Here is a 21041-nt window from a genome sequence, read left to right on the forward strand (position 1 = left end):
TTAAGTATTTTTTTTTAAAATTTGGGCTCGGTTCAAAATATAATTGAGCTACATCAATTCTAATTTGTTTAAGCTTGTTTATCAATTTTTGTACTTATGATTGAGCTCAACTCGATAATTAAGCTTAGTGTTAATAATATATATTAAAGAAATAATATAATTTAATAATATAAAAAATATGAAAAGATTGATAAGGCTTACGAGCCATTCGAGTCAAGTATTACTAAGCTTGAAATCGACTCAACTGATGGCTCGAGCAACACAAGCTTAGCTCGATAAATACTGAATCAAGTTCGAATTTTTTTAAGTCAAATTCAAGTAACTTGCATACACCAATGTCTCATTTATATCCCTAAATTAATATATCATATTTTTGATAGTTACTTGGAGCAGGGATGTTAATGAGTCAATTTAGATATATTTATTTGGTTTTAAATTCTATTAAAATTCACTTGTGTTACTTCGAACTATATTTTCGCACTAGTGCATGAGTACACACGTATTGGAAATGTAACATGGTATAAAATGCTCCAAGTTCTAATTTGATCAATGCCCTCCGTTTTTGGTTGGGTTACTTAGGGTCCATAACTATGATACATTAAACCTAACTTGACCGTTAAGGAATTGATAGAGAAATCGGAAAAGACAAATCCCGATATCATACCAGTGCGTGAATAACACGCAAGTATTTCACTTATGAATCATTTTATTACTATCTTGATATCTTGCAATTATCTAATCACTATATATATATATATACGTACGTTATCGAATAGAGAGAATTCAAGCTTTGCAAAGCCAGTTTTGAATGGCTTGACGTATGGCGTGGTTCGGAGTAAGATGCAAATGACTCAACTTCAAATTAGTCATCGGTGAAGTTTCACGGCCATTTTCCAACCAGCCACGCAAGGCTTCTCCTTCGTATGTGAATCCATCGGCCGCCACTTGAGGGTCGTGCATTATTTCCTTTATTAAAAAAAAAAAAAAAAGCATGTATTAGACATTGGTTGAACACGCCGGATCAAATAGTCCAGAACCACAAAAGCAGCCTAGACATTATATCATAACGGCCAAATGCGGTTCAATCAACATGGATTAATGGATCGGGAAATCACTTCATTTAAGTGACATATATGAACTTAATAAGACACTTACCTGAAGAATGGGGCATAAAAAGAAAGACGGCACTGGTCGTTCCTCTGTGACATGCAACTGCCCTAGTTCCCTCACCACAGATGGTTTTAGATCAGGCCGATCCCTACCGTACGATTCACAGCATTGTAGCCCCAGATCAACCAAACGTCTTGCCACGAACATAGGCCATTCTCCAGCTGATTTATCAAGTATCAAAGCTAATTTACCGCTCGATATGGCTTTTCGAACCTCACCGGCTAACCCAACTGGTGGCCTTCTAGTGAGCATCTGTAGAATGATCAACCCAAAGGCATAAATGTCGGACTTAGGAGTCGGGACACCTATCCTCTGAAATTCTGGATCCGAATATGGGAAAGCACCCTTTGGCTCTGTACTACAACGGAAACTCGGGCAATATAGATTATCCTCCGTGACCAACCTCGAGATACCAAAATCGCAAATCTTGCAACTTAGTTCTGAATCAAGAAGAATGTTTTCGGGTTTCAAATCACCATGGACTATCTTTTCCGGTTTGGCAGAGTGCAGAAAGCAAAGAGCACTGGAGATTTCGGCTACTATCCGTGCTCGAATCTTCCAAGTCAAGGGAGAAACACTTGTTTTCCGGAAAAGCCGGTCTTGGAGACTTCCATTGGGCACATACTCATAAACCAGGGACCAGGCTTCGGGGCATACACCGAGCAAAGTTACCAAATGAGGATGTTGTAATTTGCTGAGAACTTGAGCCTGCACCACAAATGTAAACAAGAAAACAAAAAAAAAATTTCAGTTTTTTTCGAGCAGTAAAACTAATAAAGGGTATTCTCAAAGGAGGACAAATTTCAATAAATTCGGGTTCTGATAGAGAAGGAAAACAATGAAACCTCCTGTTGAAACTCAGATTGCCCTTGCATGTTGTGCGGATACAACTTCTTTATAGCCACAGTTCGACCCAGCATTTCCCCCTTGTAAACACAACCGTGTCCTCCCTTTCCAATTTTGAAGCTTTCAGAGAAATTGCACGTTGCGGTTTGGACATCTGCCAATGAAAATTCAGCTAACTCGGGCAAATCTTCGACTATCCCGATGAAACCATTACAAGTAGTGGCTCCAGCTTGCCCGCGACTTCTCCAACGTTCTAACCAACGAACGGCTTCTAGTTTTTGTCGTCTGATTCTCTGCTTTTCCTCTCGCAAAGTCATGATAGATGCTTGGATTAGTTTCAATTTGCCAGCAACTTCATCATGTTTACAATTCGCTTCTTGTACACAACCGTTTAGTAGGGTGACGTTTCTTGTGGTCCTCTGTAGCTCTTCCATTGCTTCTTCTTTCTCTTTTATGAGCTTTTCTCGTTCTTGCACGGTAGCTCTAAGGGCTTCCTCGGCTTTCTCTCTAAGCTTGACTTCATGAACACGGGCAGATTCGAGATCTTTGATCTGAAAAAATAACCAGCTCATATTACCGTCATATCAACAATATGAAACTGCAACGTATCAAGCAATATGAACTCAAAACGATGCATAAATTCATTGAATCAATTGTAATGATAAACAGCAAGATACAAAAACCGTAGTCCCTATGACGAAGTTCGGATATCTACCTTGTTGATAGCTTCCATAGCTTCCAACTCCAGTTTTTGGCGTTTTAACGACTCCGCTAATGCTTCATTCTTTGATGCCTTAGCTTCCATACTCGCTTCTCCAAGCTGACGGTACAGATTTTCATCCTCATCCTTTGAATAAGAATCTAAAGACAATCTCATTTCAGAAGAAGCACATTTGGAGCCATTAGTAAATCTTGGGCTAGACAAATTGCTGAAGCTAGATAACCTCGGTGAAAGAGACACGTCCGTTTGTGCCACTATACTCTCGGTCAATTGGGTACTACTTGCAGCAAACGTTATGGTCAAACAAGAGTTAGAACGAAGATTGTCAGGGTGGACTAATGAATCACTGTTACGATGGGGCAGTGAGTTAGACCTCGAAGATTTTGCAGTAACAGCCGCTTGACTGGCTGGTGTAGACAAACACGGTTCTTCAGAGGCTTCCCTCGTCCAAACAAGTTTCCCTTTATCGACAAACCATATATCGCAAAAGCAGGGAACATACTTTGCAGCATAACTAGATTTGCTGGAGCTCTTTTTCATACTCATGCAACTGCACCACACACACACACAAAATGAATATGTTTGTGCCCCACGTAAGTCCAAGTAACACAGATGCTAACATTTGATAAAATATGAAATGACAAAAAAGCACGAGTCTCGGGCCTTCGATTTTTCAAAAGGAGTACTTACTTTTCAGGTATGGCTCCCATAACAAGGTTCCTAATCCCGTGTCTCTTGACTAGTTGGACAATTCCTTTATGAACTTGGTTAGCCTCAATGGTGACAATGCTTATATGAACCTGCAAAAACGAGTGCTTTGAAGATGAAAATGCCATTAAATCGTATAATGGGGATATGACCCTCTAAGAATGCTAAAAGCTCGAGTCCAAGAACAAAAAAGAAAACATGCTGACCCGGACCTTAAATTTCCGGGGAAATTTTGAGTAATTTTCCAAAAGTTTCTTCAATTGTTCCTTCTCGTCCTTTCTATATGCAGAAAGGACTCGACTATTGGCTTGACTTGCTGGAAGTTTCCCCACTGCCAAATTATAAACATCAATTACATATTATTAAACCACGACAAATACCTCCATCAGGGAAGTCCAGTGAAGTGTCGGTCATCAAGAGCAGACAGACCCCTCAATGGGTCGGTGTTGTCTTTGTTGAGAGTTTATGGCCCAACTCTGCAAAGGGCCTGAGCGTTTGAAGAGACGGACAACAATTCACAGACTTCTCCCAAACCATAGGTGTTGTGTTCAAGTTTTTAATTGACGTTAGTCTCTGGTTTGGACAAAAACAATAAGTTTACTAAAGGGATAAAATAACATTCAGTCCCTTAACTTCGCAACTTTTCTGACTTCAGTCATTGAATTTTTCTATCCACTTTAGGCTCGAAACTCGACAGTTTTCCCTAATTTGGTCCCTAAACTTAAATCCAATTTCAAGTTTTTAGTATTTTAATAATTTTTGATTTTATGATCAAATTTCTTAATTATTCCTTAACTGAACCCAAGTTCTATGAACAAATTGGGAAAAGTTACCAAACTCTAGAACTAATATGTACTAGAACTTCAGGGACCAAATTAAAAAAAAAATTGTCAAATTCACGTACCAAATGTTGCTTTATGACACCAATTTACTAAATTCACCTCAAATCAAGTACATTTTACACAATTTTACCTAAATTTCTTAATTGCCTAAAAACATTTCACAATTACATCACCCACACACACACAGAAACAAGCAAGAACACATATTAGCTAACAATGGCCAACAAATTCATAGTATAAATCAAAATTCTACCATAAAAAAAAAACACAACAACAAAAAGGGAAACTGTGAAAGGGAGAAGGTCTTTACATAAAGTGGGGATTAATGGAGAAGGCTGATGAACATGAAGCAAACAAATATGTTTACCGCCAAATCGCTTCAACGTCCATTGTAATAAATTAACCGCTCTCTCAACCGATTTTCCCACCGCTATAAACACTTTGTCTTTTTCACCGGCGTTAAAGCCTCCGGTTTCCTCAGCTGATTCCGGGAACTGGGTATTCGCCGGACGGTCAACTCGTGGCCTGAAACAAGGCCCCGGAATTGAGTCTCGGTGAGCTGGGTTGTGAAGCTCCATTTAGATTGGAGAATTTTTTACCTTTTTTTTTTTTTTTCCTTCTCACTCAATGGAGTCTTTTGATTTGACTATGTTTTCGTGGCTGGGATGAACAAAGTGAGATTTTCTATTTGGTTTTCTTAATTTTCTAGGCGGAGTTAAAAGATTCTCCATTTTTTCCTTATGGGTTGGGGGGCTTGACTTTTTCGTTTAACTTGATTGGAGAGAGAGAAAAGAATTTGTGTTTAATTATTGAGAGAAAATTGACATATATCTATACTTAACCAATTTGGAAAAGAGGTCACATATTATAAGACTTATGATTTAAATTTAAATAGTTCAAACTCATTTCATTAGATTTATTTTTAATACAAAAATTTTCTTTAATACAATCAATTAAATTTTTATATTCAAATAATTATAAAGCAAAGATCCAACTGAAGCATCAAATTTGATTATTTTAATTTAAATTTAATTAAAAATAATATTTTTAAAATCAAATCGACAATTAAATTAACTAAATTATTATTTTGATTAATTGAATAAAATTATTAAAATTTTAAAAATAAATTTAATTCATTTAAAGTGAAAATTTTCATTAATAAAAATACTCAATTAGGCATTTGAAAAACTTAAATATTCAAATTCTACTCGTTTAGTAGCTAAAATTTAATTCAAAAAGTTTTTAATGTTTCAAACTCAACCCTAAGTGAAGTGAAAAATAATTTACATTCAAATTTTCAATTAATACTAATCGTGTGTTAAAAACATGAACAACCCCTCTTATATATAAATAAATTCTTTAAAAAGAAAACAAAAGAATAACATTGATAGGAGAGTTCAAAATGTCCCTGAGGAGTACATAACAAAACGGAGAAAAGCTAGAGAAATAATAAATCACAAATCCGTTGCCGTTTCATTGAATGAAAATCGTTAAAACATCTGCTAAATTGGAAGAAATAAAAATAAAAACGAATGAATGTTGAAGCTCTTATCATCATCTCCATTCTTTCTTAAGCTTTGCCTGATAACAACGATGAAAGATTTGCATTAATACGAATTATTATATTAGCAATTTTTTATATATTTTTCTTTTTTTATAGAGCAAAGCTTTATAGTTTATTTTTTTTCGAGAATAAATATTAAAAAAAAGTGAAACAGCATAGATAAAAAAAAAAACCTTGAGAGCTGAATTTGTTTTTTTTTAAATAAATAAATTAAATTAAATTAAATTAAACGACATTACTTGTAGGACCTCATGCGTTGTGAAGAACTAGAAGCACTTCCTGTGCACAATAGATGGGCCAGATTCATCATACTCTGCCTTAGCAATCCACATCTGCGTTACAATCCCAAATGAATAAAATGCCTTTAGTATATGCATGAATACTCTCAGGTTGGTTTTGAGTCGGGTCATTTTGGAACGAGTCAATTTGAGTTTTAACATTTTCGGATTATTTTGGGTTTGAAATTTGACTTTCCAAGTAGGGTTATTATGAGTTTTGATCACTTCAAATCTAGATCATTTAGGATACGGGTTGTTTCTGGTTCAGATCAAGACCAGATTGACAGGTCTATGCATGAAGCTTACTAGAGAGAACAAGCGGAAAATATACTAATAGTATTCGGTTCCAATGTGGGTATTAGTATGTTCAATTTTTTTCATGTATTTGGATCATCTTTAGCTGTAATATATCTCCATACCATTGTCTAGATAAGAGTCTACCACAAGTAATTTAATTAAAATAAAGAATAAGAGCAACATAGCCAGCACTATGTTGCTTTAACTCTCCATTTTAGTTGAAGCACCCATATCCGACACTTATCTAGACATGAATATAGAATATGATCCCATAAAGAACCCCAAATACACAAAAATCTTTTAAAAAAAAATAAAGATTAAACATATTCGATATTTAAATCTGAGTCTAAGTAACATAGCTTCCTAAAACATAAAGCACTTTTAATATGAATGGTAAATGCATGGAGTCTGTGATGAGAATGGAATTGTGAAAAAAGTAGATAAAATACCTGCTGGAAAGTACTGAGGGATGCTAAGATAGAGCCTCCAATCCAGACACTGTATTTCCTTTCAGGTGGAGCCACCACCTTAATTTTCATGCTGCTCGGGGCCAATGCAGTGATTTCCTTGCTCATTCTATCTGCAATACCGGGGAACATGGTAGTTCCACCACTGAGGACAATGTTTCCGTACAAATCCTTCCTGATATCGACATCGCACTTCATGATAGAATTGTATGTGGTTTCGTGGATGCCAGCAGCTTCCATTCCGATCATGGAAGGCTGGAAAAGGACCTCTGGGCATCGGAAACGCTCAGACCCAATGGTGATCACCTGGCCATCAGGCAACTCATAGCTCTTCTCGATGGAAGAACTAGTTTTGGCAGTTTCAAGCTCTTGCTCGAAGTCGAGTGCGATATATGACAGTTTCTCTTTCACATCTCTCACAATTTCACGCTCAGCTGTAGTGGTAAACGAATAGCCACGCTCAGTCAGGATTTTCATAAGGGCATCAGTAAGGTCACGACCTGCAAGGTCGAGACGGAGGATGGCATGTGGGAGGGCATATCCTTCATAAATGGGGACAGTATGACTCACACCATCTCCAGAGTCCAGAACAATACCTACATAAGGAGAACAGTTAGTATATGTGTTGAATCATGAAAACATGACAGTGGTAGAAATGGCAACCAACTTCGAGCTCACTTTATGTATTTCCAATGTAATCCGCAATGTCTTGAACCGAAATGCCAATTTTGACTTTGAGATTGTTTAGTTCAAGTTTTATCTATGAGATTGAGACTAGTCAATTGCTTACCAGTTGTACGGCCACTAGCATAGAGGGAGAGAACAGCCTGGATAGCAACATACATGGCAGGAGCATTGAAGGTCTCGAACATGATTTGGGTCATTTTCTCACGATTGGCTTTCGGGTTCAGTGGTGCCTCAGTGAGAAGAACCGGGTGTTCTTCTGGAGCCACACGAAGTTCATTGTAAAAGGTATGATGCCAGATCTTTTCCATATCATCCCAATTGTTGACAATACCGTGTTCAATAGGATATTTTAGAGTCAGAATACCACGCTTGGACTGAGCTTCATCCCCAACATATGCATCTTTTTGACCCATGCCAACCATCACACCTGTATGACGCGGACGACCTACAATGCTAGGGAACACAGCTCTTGGAGCATCATCACCGGCAAATCCAGCCTAAAAAGAGCAAAATGCATCGTTGAAAAAGATCATATATAAATCTAAAACCAACAGCGTAGAACACAAGATCATAAGATAGTATCCTAAATTTATACCTTAACCATTCCAGTTCCATTATCGCATACGAGTGGTTGAATATCCTCGCCATCTGCCATCTTGTTTTGCTAGCTAAAACGAAACATAAGAATTAGATCAACATCACAGCAAAACGAGAATCATGGATTCAACACTATAAATTTTGAATCATTTATGAGAAAGATACTGGAAAGATATATGCAAAATAAAATTTGTGATAAAATTCCAAATTCACAAATAATTAATCAATTGCAAACAAATTGTTCAAAAACTACTGTGATTAAATTAGACAACAAGAATCCTTCATATAATCATACATTCTTATTTTCATTAATCTTTTTGGTTGAAAGCTAATTCATCGAGCATTAAAGATTAGAAGCTAAAGATTCCAAACAACAACCATTAAATCAATTAAACAGATAACGGATACATACAATCCCCTACAAAATTATCACAATGCTTAGCAAAACCATATTGAAAACAATCAATTTATGACGTTATATAATAAAAATGGAATATAAAGTTTTCATCCATTGTCATTTTTGTTTCTTATATATTCTCAGGCACCAAACAGTAGATAAAGGATAGATTAAACTGAGAGTGAATACATACAATTCCTACAAGATTATCACAATGCTAAGCAAAATCAGATCGAAAATCATCAATTCATACTGTATTTAATCTATTGTCTTCTTGTTTCATATATATTCTCAGAAACCAAACAATAGGTAAACGATCAATTAAACTGAGAGACAATACATACAATTCTAACAAAAGTATCACAATGCTAAGCAAAATCAGATACGAAGATCATCGAACTATGATGTTATATAATAAAATATGAATCTGAAATTTCCATCTATTGTCCTTTTTTATCTATATATTCTCAGGAACCAAACAGTAGCTAAATTATCAGTTAAACTGAGCGGATACATACAAATTCCAACAAAATTATCACAATGCCAAACAAAAGCAGATCGAAAAGAATCAATGTATGATGTTATATAATAAAACAAGAATCTGAAATTTTCATATATAGTCTTCTTTTTCCCAGTATACTCTCAGGAACCAAACAGTAGATAAACGATCAATTAAACTGAGAACGGAGACTTACATTTCCTACAAACTTATCGGAATGCTAAGCAAAATCAGATCGAAAATCATCAATTTATGACGTTATCAAATAAAACAAGAATCTGAATTTTTCATCTATAGTCTTCTTTTTTCCAATATATTCTCAGGAACCAAACGATCAGTTAAAATGAGAGCGGATACGTACATTTCCTATAAAATTATCGCAATGCTAAGCAAAATCAGACTGAAAAAATAAATAGTTTATACTTTACATAACAAAACGAGAATCTTAAATTTTTCATAGTTTGTTTCCTTTTCTTTTCCTATATTTTCTCAGGATCCAAACAATAGCGAAAGAGAAATCACCTGCGCAAGAGCCAAAGGAATCAAAAAAAAAGGAAAACCAGAGATAGATGATCTCCAAAAGAGAAAATAAAAAAAAGAACGGAAAGTGAAGAAATGAAACCCTTTTTTTGAAATTTAAAAACTTGAATGAAAAATCTTTTTACCGGGTCTTTCGGTTATATGCTCCTTTAACCGCGCTGATAAAACCGGTTTCCCATCAATCTTAGAAAAATTATACTTAAAAAAAAAACTGCAAATTAAAAATGGAAAAGTTAATTTGTCAATAAAAAATGGGAAAATGAAAATAAAATTTTAGAAAGGAAAAAAAAATTAGAAAAGTTTAAGATAAGTAGACCCAAATCAGTCTTGTAATTAGTTTTACTTACACCTGTTTATGGCCGGGCTACCCACCCAAACTCGAAGACCATCTCGAAATTTAAAAGGGTTTAGACAAAAATATTATACTTAAAAAATGAGTTTAGGCAAAATAAATAAATAAATAGGCCAAATTAAAATATGGGTTGGGCTCAGGCCTGAACATTCAAGGCTCGAGCTGAACCCGACCCGGCCTGACTCGTTTTAAGTTTATAGTATTTTATATTATATTATTTTATATATTATGTAATTTAGAACACATTAAAAAATAAAAAGATACTAAATATATAATACTACTCTAATGTAAACATTAAAATAATATTAAAATGGCAATATGAAAATTTTCAATAAATAAAAAGTATAAAATTATTAAATATTAAAATAATATAATACAAATACTTTTTAAAAAATAATATCGGGGGCCTAAAATGGACATTGGTTAGTTTTTTGCAAATATGAACGGGTTTAGGCAAAATTTGAAGTCCAGATTTCGAGTCAGATTGAGCTTGAACAAGCATAAAATATATTAATATCATGTTTAGACCCTGCCCATGAGCACCTCTAGTTTTACTAACAAAAATATTTTAAAAGAATGTTTATATATATATATTTGTAATTAAATTTAAATAATGTATTTTATTATTAATTAACAATTATAATTATGTTAATATATAGTATTGTATTATAATACAATCATTATATATGTGAAAATTTTATGTAAATAATACATTTTAAAAATATATAAAAAATTTAGATGAGTTTTTTATTGAAATGGTTAAATTAAAGCTATAAAATCTTAGGTTTAAATTTTTATCATAAAAATATTACATAATAGTATAAAAGACAATAATGTCGTTAAATTAATATTTGTTATCTTATAAAAATAATAAAAGTTTAATTATTTTTAATTGAATTGAGACAATAAATAATTGTATAGATAATATAATCTAAAGAGCATGTGTAATTTTATGTTCCGTTGGTTTACATATTTTGTTTACTTCGTTTATGCTAAAACTGTTTATGGGTTGAGTCGAATTTAAGCATAATATATATTAACTTATTTTATACTTATTTAAACTCAATTTAACTCGAAATGTGGGTTTAAAATTTTGGTCAAGCCCACTCATATTTACAAATGGCTAATTAAAAGCTCTTTTAATTTATTATAATTTTATATATAATCAACTTAACATTTTTTTTACTTATTAATATTGTTGTATTATATTTTTCTATAAATTTATCTTTCATGTGTTATAATTTACTTGATATAATTCATTACAAACTTAAGAAAACAAGACGGTCTGGACCGAATTCAAACATTGAATATTTGATCCCGATTTCAAATCATGTTTTAGACAAACCTATTAATATTAATCCTTGTAATGTGCGTAAGTTGTAGATTTAATAATACATGTACTTAAATTATCTATAGACCCTCTCGACCCATAAATAGAAAGATAATGCGCTTCAGTGCACTTGAACCCATATTTTCCTGCATTAGCAACAGTCTTCATACCAATTAAGCTAAGACTCAATCTACTTAATTTCTATATTTTAGCTGCAAAATACTCTAAAGAAGCCCGTGTGTTGACTTAATAATTAGAGTGTTCACTGTTTCAAGTGTGACCTAAATTCGAGTCACACTAATCGCTATCAAAACTTTACTCTCCTATTATGATTCACAAATTAGAAAGAAAAACACTCTTAAGAGCTTATTTTTTATAATATATAGATAATAAAAATCCTACTAATATCTATCATAAAAAAAATTCATTAAATTAGACGAAGTAGTATTTCTAAAATAAAAGAATACTGATATGATTAATATTATTCACCAAATAAGCAAGTAAAATTTTTAAAAAATTATGATAATAAACATTAAACTTTAATTTTTAAATTTAAAAATTAAATAATAAAATTCAAAAAGAAAGGAAATTAGTATATAGACATGTGTAATACTTTAAATGGTTAATAGTTATATCTAGAATCTTAATGAACAATGAGAGACAAAAGTAAAAACAAAAAGTCAATGACATAATATTAGAAACCGATATACCATTACCACCTTGTAGAAAGAACCTTTCGCTCAACACAAAATAATAATAAAAATTAAAAAAAAAAAAACATTTCAAATACTCAAATGGCCATTAATTCCATAAATCAATGTTCTTTGAATCAAAACCCTTGATTTTTATTTCCATTTCCTCCCCCACCCCCCAATCACTTTCAGAAGAAATCAATGAAACGATGTTCCCCAGAACCTTCATTATTACTTTCATGGTTATCAACACCACCAGCAGATATCGTCGTCTCACATGAAGTTGAACCAGTTGGTGATGATGAAGCCATTAACGTCTCTTCGGAAACACCAGTCGGGTGCAATGGAAACAATGGCAATGTCTCGTGATGATTAGTGGAACCGCCGCCATTGTTGAATGCTCCAGTGTATAAGTTTTCAGTATCAGGTGATGGAACCATGGTATGATCATAAGCATTTCCGTTGTAAAATAGAGACTTTCCAGTTTTACCAATAGGCCTGCCTCTTCTTTTAATTGATCCACTAGGGAGAAGAACCTTGGGACACTGAGGGTAAAAGCCTAGATGATGGTGATGATCAGCTTGTGGTACAAAATATGGACCAGCACAAACAACTGCAGAAAAACAAGAACAGATGTTCTATAATAACACAACAAATGGAAATATAACATGTTTTATCTTTAGAGTATTGATTATATAGATTGTAAACTATAAATCAGTTTGAAAGGAACAGTCAGCAGCATCAAATATATATACAAAGAAACTATAGGAAAACATGGAATTCCAACAAAAAAATGTAGTTTTTTAACAGATACTGCAGAAAACAAGCACAGATGTTTTATATAATACAACAAAATGGAAATATAACATGTTTTGTCTTTCTGACTGTCTGTAGGGTATTGATTATATATATTGTATCCAATACAAAGAAAATATTAAAAAAAAAAAGCATGGATTTGATCCAGAAAAAATGATTAAGCATGGATTTGATCCAAAAAAAATGATTAACTTTCTTTAAACAATGTAGTTTTTTTAACAGATTTTTAAACCCTTTTGACACACATATCGACCAGCACATACAACTGCAGAAAACAAAAAGAGATGGTTTCATATAACACAACAAATGGAAATATAACATGTTTTTGTTTGTCTGTAGGGTACTAGGGTCTTGATTATATCGATTGTAACCTATATACAAAGAAACAATAAAATCAAATCCAAGTAAAACGTGTAATTTGATCCAAAATATGGTTTTTTTGAACAGATTTTGAAACCCTTTTGGCACACTTATTGACGAGCACAAACAACTGCTAAAAACAAGAAAAGATGTTTCATATGATACAACAAATGGAAATATAACATGTTCTGTCTGTCTGCAAAAGATGGAATCAAATCCAAGTAAAATATGGAATTTGATCCAAAAAATGGTTACTTTACTACAAACAATGTAGTTTTCTTTAACAGATCATGAAACCCTTTTGACACACATATCGAGCCTATCTGCATGTAAAGACACCTTATAACGAAACTCCATATATATATAAACAATGATAATAAACAAGAAAAAAAGTAATAAAAAATTTGGGTTTTCGAGAAAATAACCATTGGTGCAAGGAGGAGGATGAAAAACAGGTTGAGCTCGATGATGATGATGAATGTAACGGTTGATATAAGCCAAATTCTCTTGCTTTTGTTTCTGCCTTTGACGAGCTTTATGATTTTGGAACCAATAGAACACGTTTTTGCCTTCAATGGTGCCATAAGCTTTGAGCCTACTGGTTATTTGCTGTATCTGATCAGCACTTGGGGTTCTTATCCCTTGCTTGTACAAGCTTTCAAGCATGCTTATTTGCTCCTTCGTCGGGTTCCACCGTGAATTCCCTCCACCACCACCGCCGCCGCCGCCGCCACCTTCCATTTGCAGATAAAGAAAATGAGGGTTTGATTTGGATTTTGATTGATTATTGGAGTAGGGTTTTGGGAGTTTGGTTTAAAAAGAAAAAAATAAGGAGGGTGTATAGCGATTGGCATGGGAATTGGATTGCATGGCTTTTGGACTATTTGTTTAAATAGAAGAGAAAAAAAAATAGTCAAACAAGTAAAGATGATGAGAGAGAAAGAAAAAAAAATTAAGAGAGTGAAAGATTTGAGATTGACATGCGTATTGTTTTTTGCGCTGAAAATCTCTGAAAACATGGCGGGTAGCGGCTGATGAAGAAGGGGTAGTCGCCTTTGGTTAAATATTAGTTTCAGTCCCTTTATTGTTCTAAAAAGCCGAAATTGCCCCAGCAAAAAAGTGGGTTGAACAGTTATAAATTGATGGTAGGGTCTCGGGAATGAAAGAAAATTAAAAAAAAAACTTGATGATGGATACGCCATTGAAGGAGGGGGGGAAAAAAAGACAAAGGGTTGGGTTGTAAAGGAGAAAGGCAAGGAGGGGTAGTAGGGCTTTGGGAATTGAAGTAAAGGGAGGAGAGAGAGAGAGGACTCAACAGAGATGAGTGCATGCAGATGAAGATGTATCGTCTAGGTTTAGGTGAACACTGTGTACTCTGTGGGTGTTTAGACTTTAGCTGCCTTTTGCTTCATCTTCTATTTGTTGCTCCTTATTATATAATCTATACATATTTTAATACATATCTACATAGATATATAACTAATATGTATGGACTGGTTAGGTATAAGGAAAAAACTCGAAAATCTAAATCTATTTAAAATATAGTGTTTGGTGTTGTTGAAATATTTAATTTTTAAAAGAGATTTTATCATTAAATAAACTAAAAATAATGAAATACTTGTAAATAAATATTATTAATTTTATTTAAATATAATTAATTATAAATAAATACTACATGAAACTTTAAACTTAATATTAATATTTATTTTAATAATTATAAAATTATATTCCATCATTATTTATTTATAAATCTTTCAAAATATTTTTATTTTTTTAGTGACGATATATCATGGTACATTATATATTATTTTTTATAATATTGAATTTTTTTAATTTGCAATAATTTCAATATAAATTTATAACTGATTAAGTTATATATAATAAACTCAACATATATTTGCATAGGTTGAAAATCAAATTTAAAATTTCCTAATACCTCGTCCTTACTATTGATCTAAGGAGCTAAGGTTTCATAGATAGTGTTGTATTCGGTTTTGTTTTCATAAATTTTATGAAAAATCGAATTCAACCATTTTTTTACTTTTTTTAATTAAAATTGTTCACACTAAATTATGACGCATCATGTAAGAGAATTTTTTTTGGAGAAAATTTTAAAGCAGGGGTGAATCTAAGGTACAGAGCGGTCTTGACCCTAAAATAATAAAAAAGCTTTGTAAGTCTCTTAATAAATTATAAAATAAAAATTAGTGTAATGATAAATTTATTTTTAATTTCTAAAAATTATAATTTATTTTGACTTATTTAATTCTGTTCTTGCACTCCTTCTTTTTAAATATTTATCATTAACAATTATATTGAATTAGCACAATTTTATGTTGATATATTACATACACACATAATTATATTTGTAGCACCCCTTACCCAGGCCCAGACGTTATGGCCGGATCCGACATGCCACATCGAAGCATTCAAAACATTTTCGATCCAGAAAGAAAACTTACTGAGTGTTTTAAAAGATGATTTCATTATAGGTTAAAGTGAATTGAAGCTGTGCACCAAGTAGGAAACCGGAAAAGAGGAGGTGAGTCCATCGGATTGCTAAGTACCAAACTCCCTTCGGATCCAATCCTAGACATGCAAACCGGCATTGCCATACCTTAACGTCATGTATATTTTTAGGAAACCGATTTGATTCCTTTTTAGAAAAAGTGAGTAATTTTGGAAACTATCTTCATTGCGGAAGCTTTGCCTGTTTTCGTGTTATTTTGAAATCAATTATTGTTTTTAAAAACGCGCCCTAAAGCTATCCAATTTCAACAGTTAAATATAAATATTACCTATCTTAATAAAACATATAAAAACCATCAAAAATAAATAAGCGGCCTTATTATATTTAAAAGCCCAAAACCTCAAACGTAATTAAAAGGATGTCCAGTTCACCAGAAGAAAATCAAACTTTCAGAACGGGTGGCCACTCCAAATTCCCTCACAGCTCCAAGCCCACTATGGTTGGGGATTACCTGCGTGGATGAAAATAAAATGGGTGAGTTTGGGGAAACTCAGTGTGTAAGGAAAACTCATTCAAAGCCCAAGTCAGCTCAAGCCTATTGGGCCTAAGCCCATTCAGGTAACAGTGGTACTGGTCCAGAGCCCTTTTCAGATTACAATAAACTGGGCCTTAGCCTTTTATTCAGATAACAGTATGGCCCATAGGCCCATTTTAAAATACATGCAACATCAATAACATATGCAAGCCCATTTGGGGAGACTACTCAACCCACTAACCACTACACTCCACCCGTACCAGCCCTACACTCCATATGGGGAATAGCTCAACCCACCCAAATTTAACACTCCACGATTTGACCTTGTCGCTCGATTATCGAAGAATTGAGGCAAAGCCTCCAGTACGTGGACAAGCCACTTTCAGTACTTCCTCCGTCAATATTCCAACCCCATGCATCAGATAATAACAACATGGCATGCAGTAAATAACAACAGTCAAACATGCATTTAGGTCAATTTAACCCTAGGGGTATTTCGGTAATTTATCTACTAGGGGTAAACTGTAAATTTTCCACTTTTAAAGGTATTTCAGTAATTTATCTCTTTTAGGGTTTTTCATGCATATTCCTACTTTTCACGTACTAATGAATCACGCATCGAGGGTTCTTACGAATTGGGCCCGTTGGCCCATCATTCCAATTTTGGCCTATTAAGCCCAAAAATATCGAGGGCACAGAAATCATGCACTTTGCAGTCCAAATTTTGCAGCTTACCAAAAACATTAATCGATTTACCTCACGAGCATTCACACACTCGCAAATCTACAAAATACCGGTTTTCGGCATTTTGGCTTTTCGACTTTTGCCGATCCAGACTAAGAAAGAGGGTGTTAGTTACACACCTGTTTACGACGATATGTTGACGAAATCCACACACGAACCGCCTACAATTGAATTACCAACACGTTAATCTAACTATTCAAATACAAACTACGTATTAACCCCTTACAATATTCGGCCAACCACACTTACAGATCATAGTAAGCTTATAATAAATCAATAAGCAGCTCATTAACAAATTTTTGTCAATGTTTACCACATAATTATAATTTCACTGCAAACTGTCTTCCTGAGCAACAGTCATTAAATCATTTATAACCGGAGCTACGAAACTCCAAATCAAGTGCCGTTAATTTTCCCTGAAAATAGACTCATATATCTTCTATCCATAAAATTTTCAGAATTTTTGGTTTAGCCAATCAATACCAGATTTTTCTCAAAGTTTCCCATGTTTCACTGTTTGACTAATCTGACCACTCTTCATTACGAATCAAATTTCTCATTGTAAAGAATTCAAAATATGTTCTCGTTTATTTCATTTGAAACTGGACTCATTAAGCTTTAATTACATAATTTATTCACCTTCTAACTCATCTCTCACAATTTATGGTGATTTTCCAAAGTCACGTTAGTGCTGCTGTCCCAAGTAGATTTATTACCAAATCACTCTTTCACACATAACTTGCATGCATGTTATTTAAACATGTATATCACCAATCAATTATCACATATCTATGAGTTTACTTAAGTATAGTCTCCATTTCATCATTTTAAAGCACAACATGTTAGCCGATTTTTCCCCTTAGCATCTAAGGCACATGCATGCTCATTTGTTTGGCTCAACTTCACCTATCTTCCATTTTTCATCAAAAGAACATGAAACAACAACCATTTCCTTCATTTTAATTCATGACCAAATTCTCACAACACAACCAAAAATCAAAATATGCTTCAAGAGTTAAGGTAGAATCAAGAAGAACTCATGAACTTCAAAATAAAAGCAAACTACCATGAACTTACCTTCAATTTTCTTCCTCAAGTGACCGAACATTCAAGAGCTTTCTCCTCTCCTTTCTCTTCTCTAACTTTAGGCTATGATGAACAAAGATGGACAAAACTTTGTTCTTTTCACCCCTTTTTCTTTTAATAAAATTTCATATTTTATCTATTTAATTCTTTAATACAAAAGACACGAAATGCCCATCATGGAATATTTACCTAAACCATTATCATGGAACATTTACCTAACCCATTATCATGGAATATTTACTTAATCCATTATCATGGAACATTTACCTAATCCATTATCATGGAACATTTACCTAACCCATTATCAATTTGTACCATGAATTATGGATATCAAGTGCTCATATTGTCTACAACAACATGATGGCTGGCACTTCATATAAAATGGGAGGTTTGTCATGCAAATCCTCTTATTTTACACTCCTATTTATTTGACCACTTCAATTTAGCCTATAGCATTTTCAAACATTTTCAAACATTTTCACATAGGTTCTATTTCATAATTTCACCCCTTTTTTTCTTATGGAACAAAAATTAACTAAAATTACCGGGTTCTATCTTAAGCTTAGGCCTTCTAGAGGCCCACTAACATAATTAAACCTATGCCAACATTCACAGAATTCTCGAAAATTGGGGCGTTACAATATTAATCTAATATAAATAAATGTAGGTATCAATTTTTTTATAAATGTTTACCAGTACATCAAAATCAAAATTTTATATATACGTATGAACCATAATTTAAGTTTCAATTATGTAACTGCCCCGAATCTTAATTTATGTATGGTGATCATTGTCCCTTTCTTTTGCCAACGTCACCTCCTCTAATCTTCTCTTCGCCTTCACCTTCTTGCCACTCAATGTTATCACTATTCGCCACTCAACATAATAATGGCTTTTTGCTCTTGCGCTTTTGGTGCATCTAAGTGTCATGAACCCCATGCGGCAGGGCTAATGCCGAGCCTCTAATGGCTCATGTCATGCGCCTTTGATGACTTGTTTTCCTTGAGCTTGTGGAGGCTTGAAGTCAGTGACTTCCTGTCTTTGTTTATGCTTGAGCTGAAAGTGTTGCGCCGAGGTTCATTGGGAAGATCATAGACATTGACACCCAAAAACAATACACCAATTTGCAAAGCTAATGGTGGTTGAAGCCTAAAAAATGGGGTTGTTTTCACATTGTTTATGTTTTTCTTTCCGTTTTTACCAATTTCTTAAGATAAAGTGCTTTGTTGGTATGGTCTAATCTTCAATCAGACTGTCATATTGTTCGCTCTAATTATAGTATGCGAAGGCTTACCTTCCTATCTACTTTAGATTTTTTTTAAGATCATGGTTCATTGTTTTGATTTAAGTTTTGTTTTTTTTAACAATCGCATTAAATATTTTAATCATATCTATTCTTTTTTTTATACAATATTTAGAATTATTCGTAACTCCTCATCAACCCATAAATAGGAAAATAACGTGCTTAAACGTACTCGAATATGCACATGCTAATTAAGCTATGACTCAGTATGATTTTGGATGGGCAGTACGGTGCGTTTAGCTTACTTTTTATCTCACATTACAGTATTATTATACCATCTAATCTCATCGCCACTGTTATTTTTACACTAACCATAAATAAACACACTATTTATCTAAATCCACACTCAACCGACTAGATTTAAGTTCTTTATATTTAATGCGAGCTTAAAACCCTTTTGTGTTTTTTTTGGTTATTTTTAAGGGAAGGGGGATTTTAGGTCACCATGCAACCATTCCTCTCTATAATGGAACCTTTATTTAAAAAAATAAAAATATTATTTACTTGTAATTTTGTCTATTAAAAGTCACTGCGATAGGTAGCATTTATTTAAAGATTGTGGAATTTGGTGAGATCCAACTCAATCTACGGATTGGTATTAAATTTTAGAAAAGCAACACATAATAACCTTAGTGGAAGCCAAGTTTCTTTTGTTTTTTGTTTTAGTAGAAATGTGGATGACTTGCTACTCTTTCAACAGGTTAACGTTTTTTTCTTTTTTTTAATCAAGCATGGTCATATCAACGGGTGCCTCGTGATTATAACTTAAAAAATTTCCCCACGTATATATCTTATCAAATTAAATTATAAACATTATTTTAATTTATTAATCCTTCCAATTACAGATGAATTATTATTTACATAAGATTAAAATATTAATATCATAAACCTGTTAATTTTGACTTAAATTAAAAATTTTGATTCAATCAATCTGATTTTATCATGAATTACATTTGTACATTTACCTATTCTATTGAATCAAACGATTATTTGATTAACTGAATAGTTTTATTGGTTCAATCAATGTTCAATGTATAATTCATTAAATTGAATCGATAATCGTATAATTGATGTCATAATCATTCAATAACATTAGTAGTTAGAGGAATGTATAATTGATCAATATTCTTAAATCAATCAAAACTTTAAAATTAAAAATCAATGATCCAAAGTTTTGATATGTTTCGCTATATGATAATGAATTCCAAATATTTATACTTAATGCTATATTTATGTGGATAAATTTAATTGGATCAATGGTTGTACAATTAATTATACAATTTATCTAATTAAATCAATGATTGTACCATCAACGTTGCAATTTATTTGATTACACTAATAATTAAAGGAACATACAATTGTTCAATAGTTTTAAAAATACTTACATACTATAATATCATCACCTTCATGGGTAGATTCATTCTAGATCAATGATTGTACAATTGATGGGATAACACGTTCAATTACGTTAGTATTAGAGAAATATACAATTGATCAATACTCTTCAAATTACTTATACATCACAATGTTAGTACATTCGCATATAGACCCGATTCAACTGGTTCAATGTCATAATATTCAATTATGTTTGTAGTTAGAGGAATGCATAATTGATAAATACTCTTAAATTGATTTGATATTTAAAATTAAACATCGGCGGTCCAATGTTTTGATATATTTTACTATTTGGTATTGATTTCCAAACAAGATACTCAATGTTGTGTTTACATGGATAGATTC

At 32.9% G+C, this 21041-nt stretch overlaps 3 protein-coding genes and 1 long non-coding RNA gene across 11 annotated transcripts; all 4 read right to left on the bottom strand.

Moving 5' to 3' along the window:
* Positions 1-535: 535 nt before the first annotated feature.
* On the bottom strand, positions 536-5142 carry LOC108484470 (U-box domain-containing protein 33-like). Of its 5 annotated transcripts, XM_017788265.2 has the most exons (8): positions 4598-5142; positions 3658-3776; positions 3428-3537; positions 3111-3287; positions 2732-3014; positions 2016-2567; positions 1156-1878; positions 536-966 (listed from the first exon to the last, which is right to left on the bottom strand). In XM_017788265.2, exons 1-8 carry the CDS (start codon positions 4863-4865, stop codon positions 784-786), a joined length of 2415 nt encoding a protein of 804 aa, XP_017643754.1. In that variant the 5' UTR covers positions 4866-5142; the 3' UTR covers positions 536-783. The 5 variants fall into 5 exon arrangements, with proteins under 5 accessions (XP_017643754.1, XP_017643753.1, XP_017643752.1 ...); XM_017788264.2 differs by having other exon boundaries at positions 2732-3287; positions 4655-5142; XM_017788263.2 differs by having other exon boundaries at positions 2732-3287.
* Positions 5143-5642: 500 nt separating this feature from the next.
* Positions 5643-9774, bottom strand: LOC108486499 (actin-like). Of its 4 annotated transcripts, none has more exons than XM_053024115.1 (6): positions 9739-9774; positions 8176-8248; positions 7684-8077; positions 6876-7489; positions 6091-6183; positions 5643-5868 (listed from the first exon to the last, which is right to left on the bottom strand). In XM_053024115.1, exons 2-5 carry the CDS (start codon positions 8233-8235, stop codon positions 6118-6120), a joined length of 1134 nt encoding a protein of 377 aa, XP_052880075.1. In that variant the 5' UTR covers positions 8236-8248; positions 9739-9774; the 3' UTR covers positions 5643-5868; positions 6091-6117. The 4 variants fall into 4 exon arrangements, with proteins under 4 accessions (XP_052880075.1, XP_017646072.1, XP_017646071.1 ...); XM_017790583.2 differs by lacking the exon at positions 9739-9774 and adding an exon at positions 9596-9718 and having other exon boundaries at positions 6100-6183; XM_017790582.2 differs by lacking the exon at positions 9739-9774 and adding an exon at positions 9596-9718.
* A 2401-nt stretch (positions 9775-12175) lies between these two features.
* Positions 12176-13904, bottom strand: LOC108485255 (WUSCHEL-related homeobox 2-like). Its single transcript, XM_017789087.1, has 2 exons — positions 13589-13904; positions 12176-12600 (listed from the first exon to the last, which is right to left on the bottom strand). Exons 1-2 carry the CDS (start codon positions 13902-13904, stop codon positions 12176-12178), a joined length of 741 nt encoding a protein of 246 aa, XP_017644576.1.
* Positions 13905-15995: 2091 nt separating this feature from the next.
* Positions 15996-17080, bottom strand: LOC128286702 (uncharacterized). Its single transcript, XR_008277324.1, has 2 exons — positions 17032-17080; positions 15996-16144 (listed from the first exon to the last, which is right to left on the bottom strand). It is a non-coding gene; the product is annotated as an uncharacterized LOC128286702 (long non-coding RNA).
* Positions 17081-21041: the final 3961 nt, after the last annotated feature.

This window comes from Gossypium arboreum, chromosome 13 (genome assembly GCF_025698485.1).
Source record: "Gossypium arboreum isolate Shixiya-1 chromosome 13, ASM2569848v2, whole genome shotgun sequence".
NCBI classification, from domain to species: domain Eukaryota; kingdom Viridiplantae; phylum Streptophyta; class Magnoliopsida; order Malvales; family Malvaceae; genus Gossypium; species Gossypium arboreum.

Coding starts and splice junctions, on each gene's coding strand:
- LOC108484470 (XM_017788263.2), bottom strand. CDS start 4,865: ATGGAGCTTCACAACCCAGCTCACCGAGACTCAATTCCGGGGCCTTGT. Junction 3,777..4,597: donor TCCATTAATCCCCACTTTAT/GTAAAGACCTTC, acceptor ATAATTTGGCAG/TGGGGAAACTTCCAGCAAGT. Junction 3,288..3,427: donor ATGGGAGCCATACCTGAAAA/GTAAGTACTCCT, acceptor TGTGTGGTGCAG/TTGCATGAGTATGAAAAAGA.
- LOC108486499 (XM_053024115.1), bottom strand. CDS start 8,235: ATGGCAGATGGCGAGGATATTCAACCACTCGTATGCGATAATGGAACT. Junction 8,078..8,175: donor ATGGAACTGGAATGGTTAAG/GTATAAATTTAG, acceptor TGCTCTTTTTAG/GCTGGATTTGCCGGTGATGA. Junction 7,490..7,683: donor TGCTAGTGGCCGTACAACTG/GTAAGCAATTGA, acceptor CTCCTTATGTAG/GTATTGTTCTGGACTCTGGA.
- LOC108485255 (XM_017789087.1), bottom strand. CDS start 13,904: ATGGAAGGTGGCGGCGGCGGCGGCGGTGGTGGTGGAGGGAATTCACGG. Junction 12,601..13,588: donor TCCTCCTCCTTGCACCAATG/GTTATTTTCTCG, acceptor GTTTTTCTGCAG/TTGTTTGTGCTGGTCCATAT.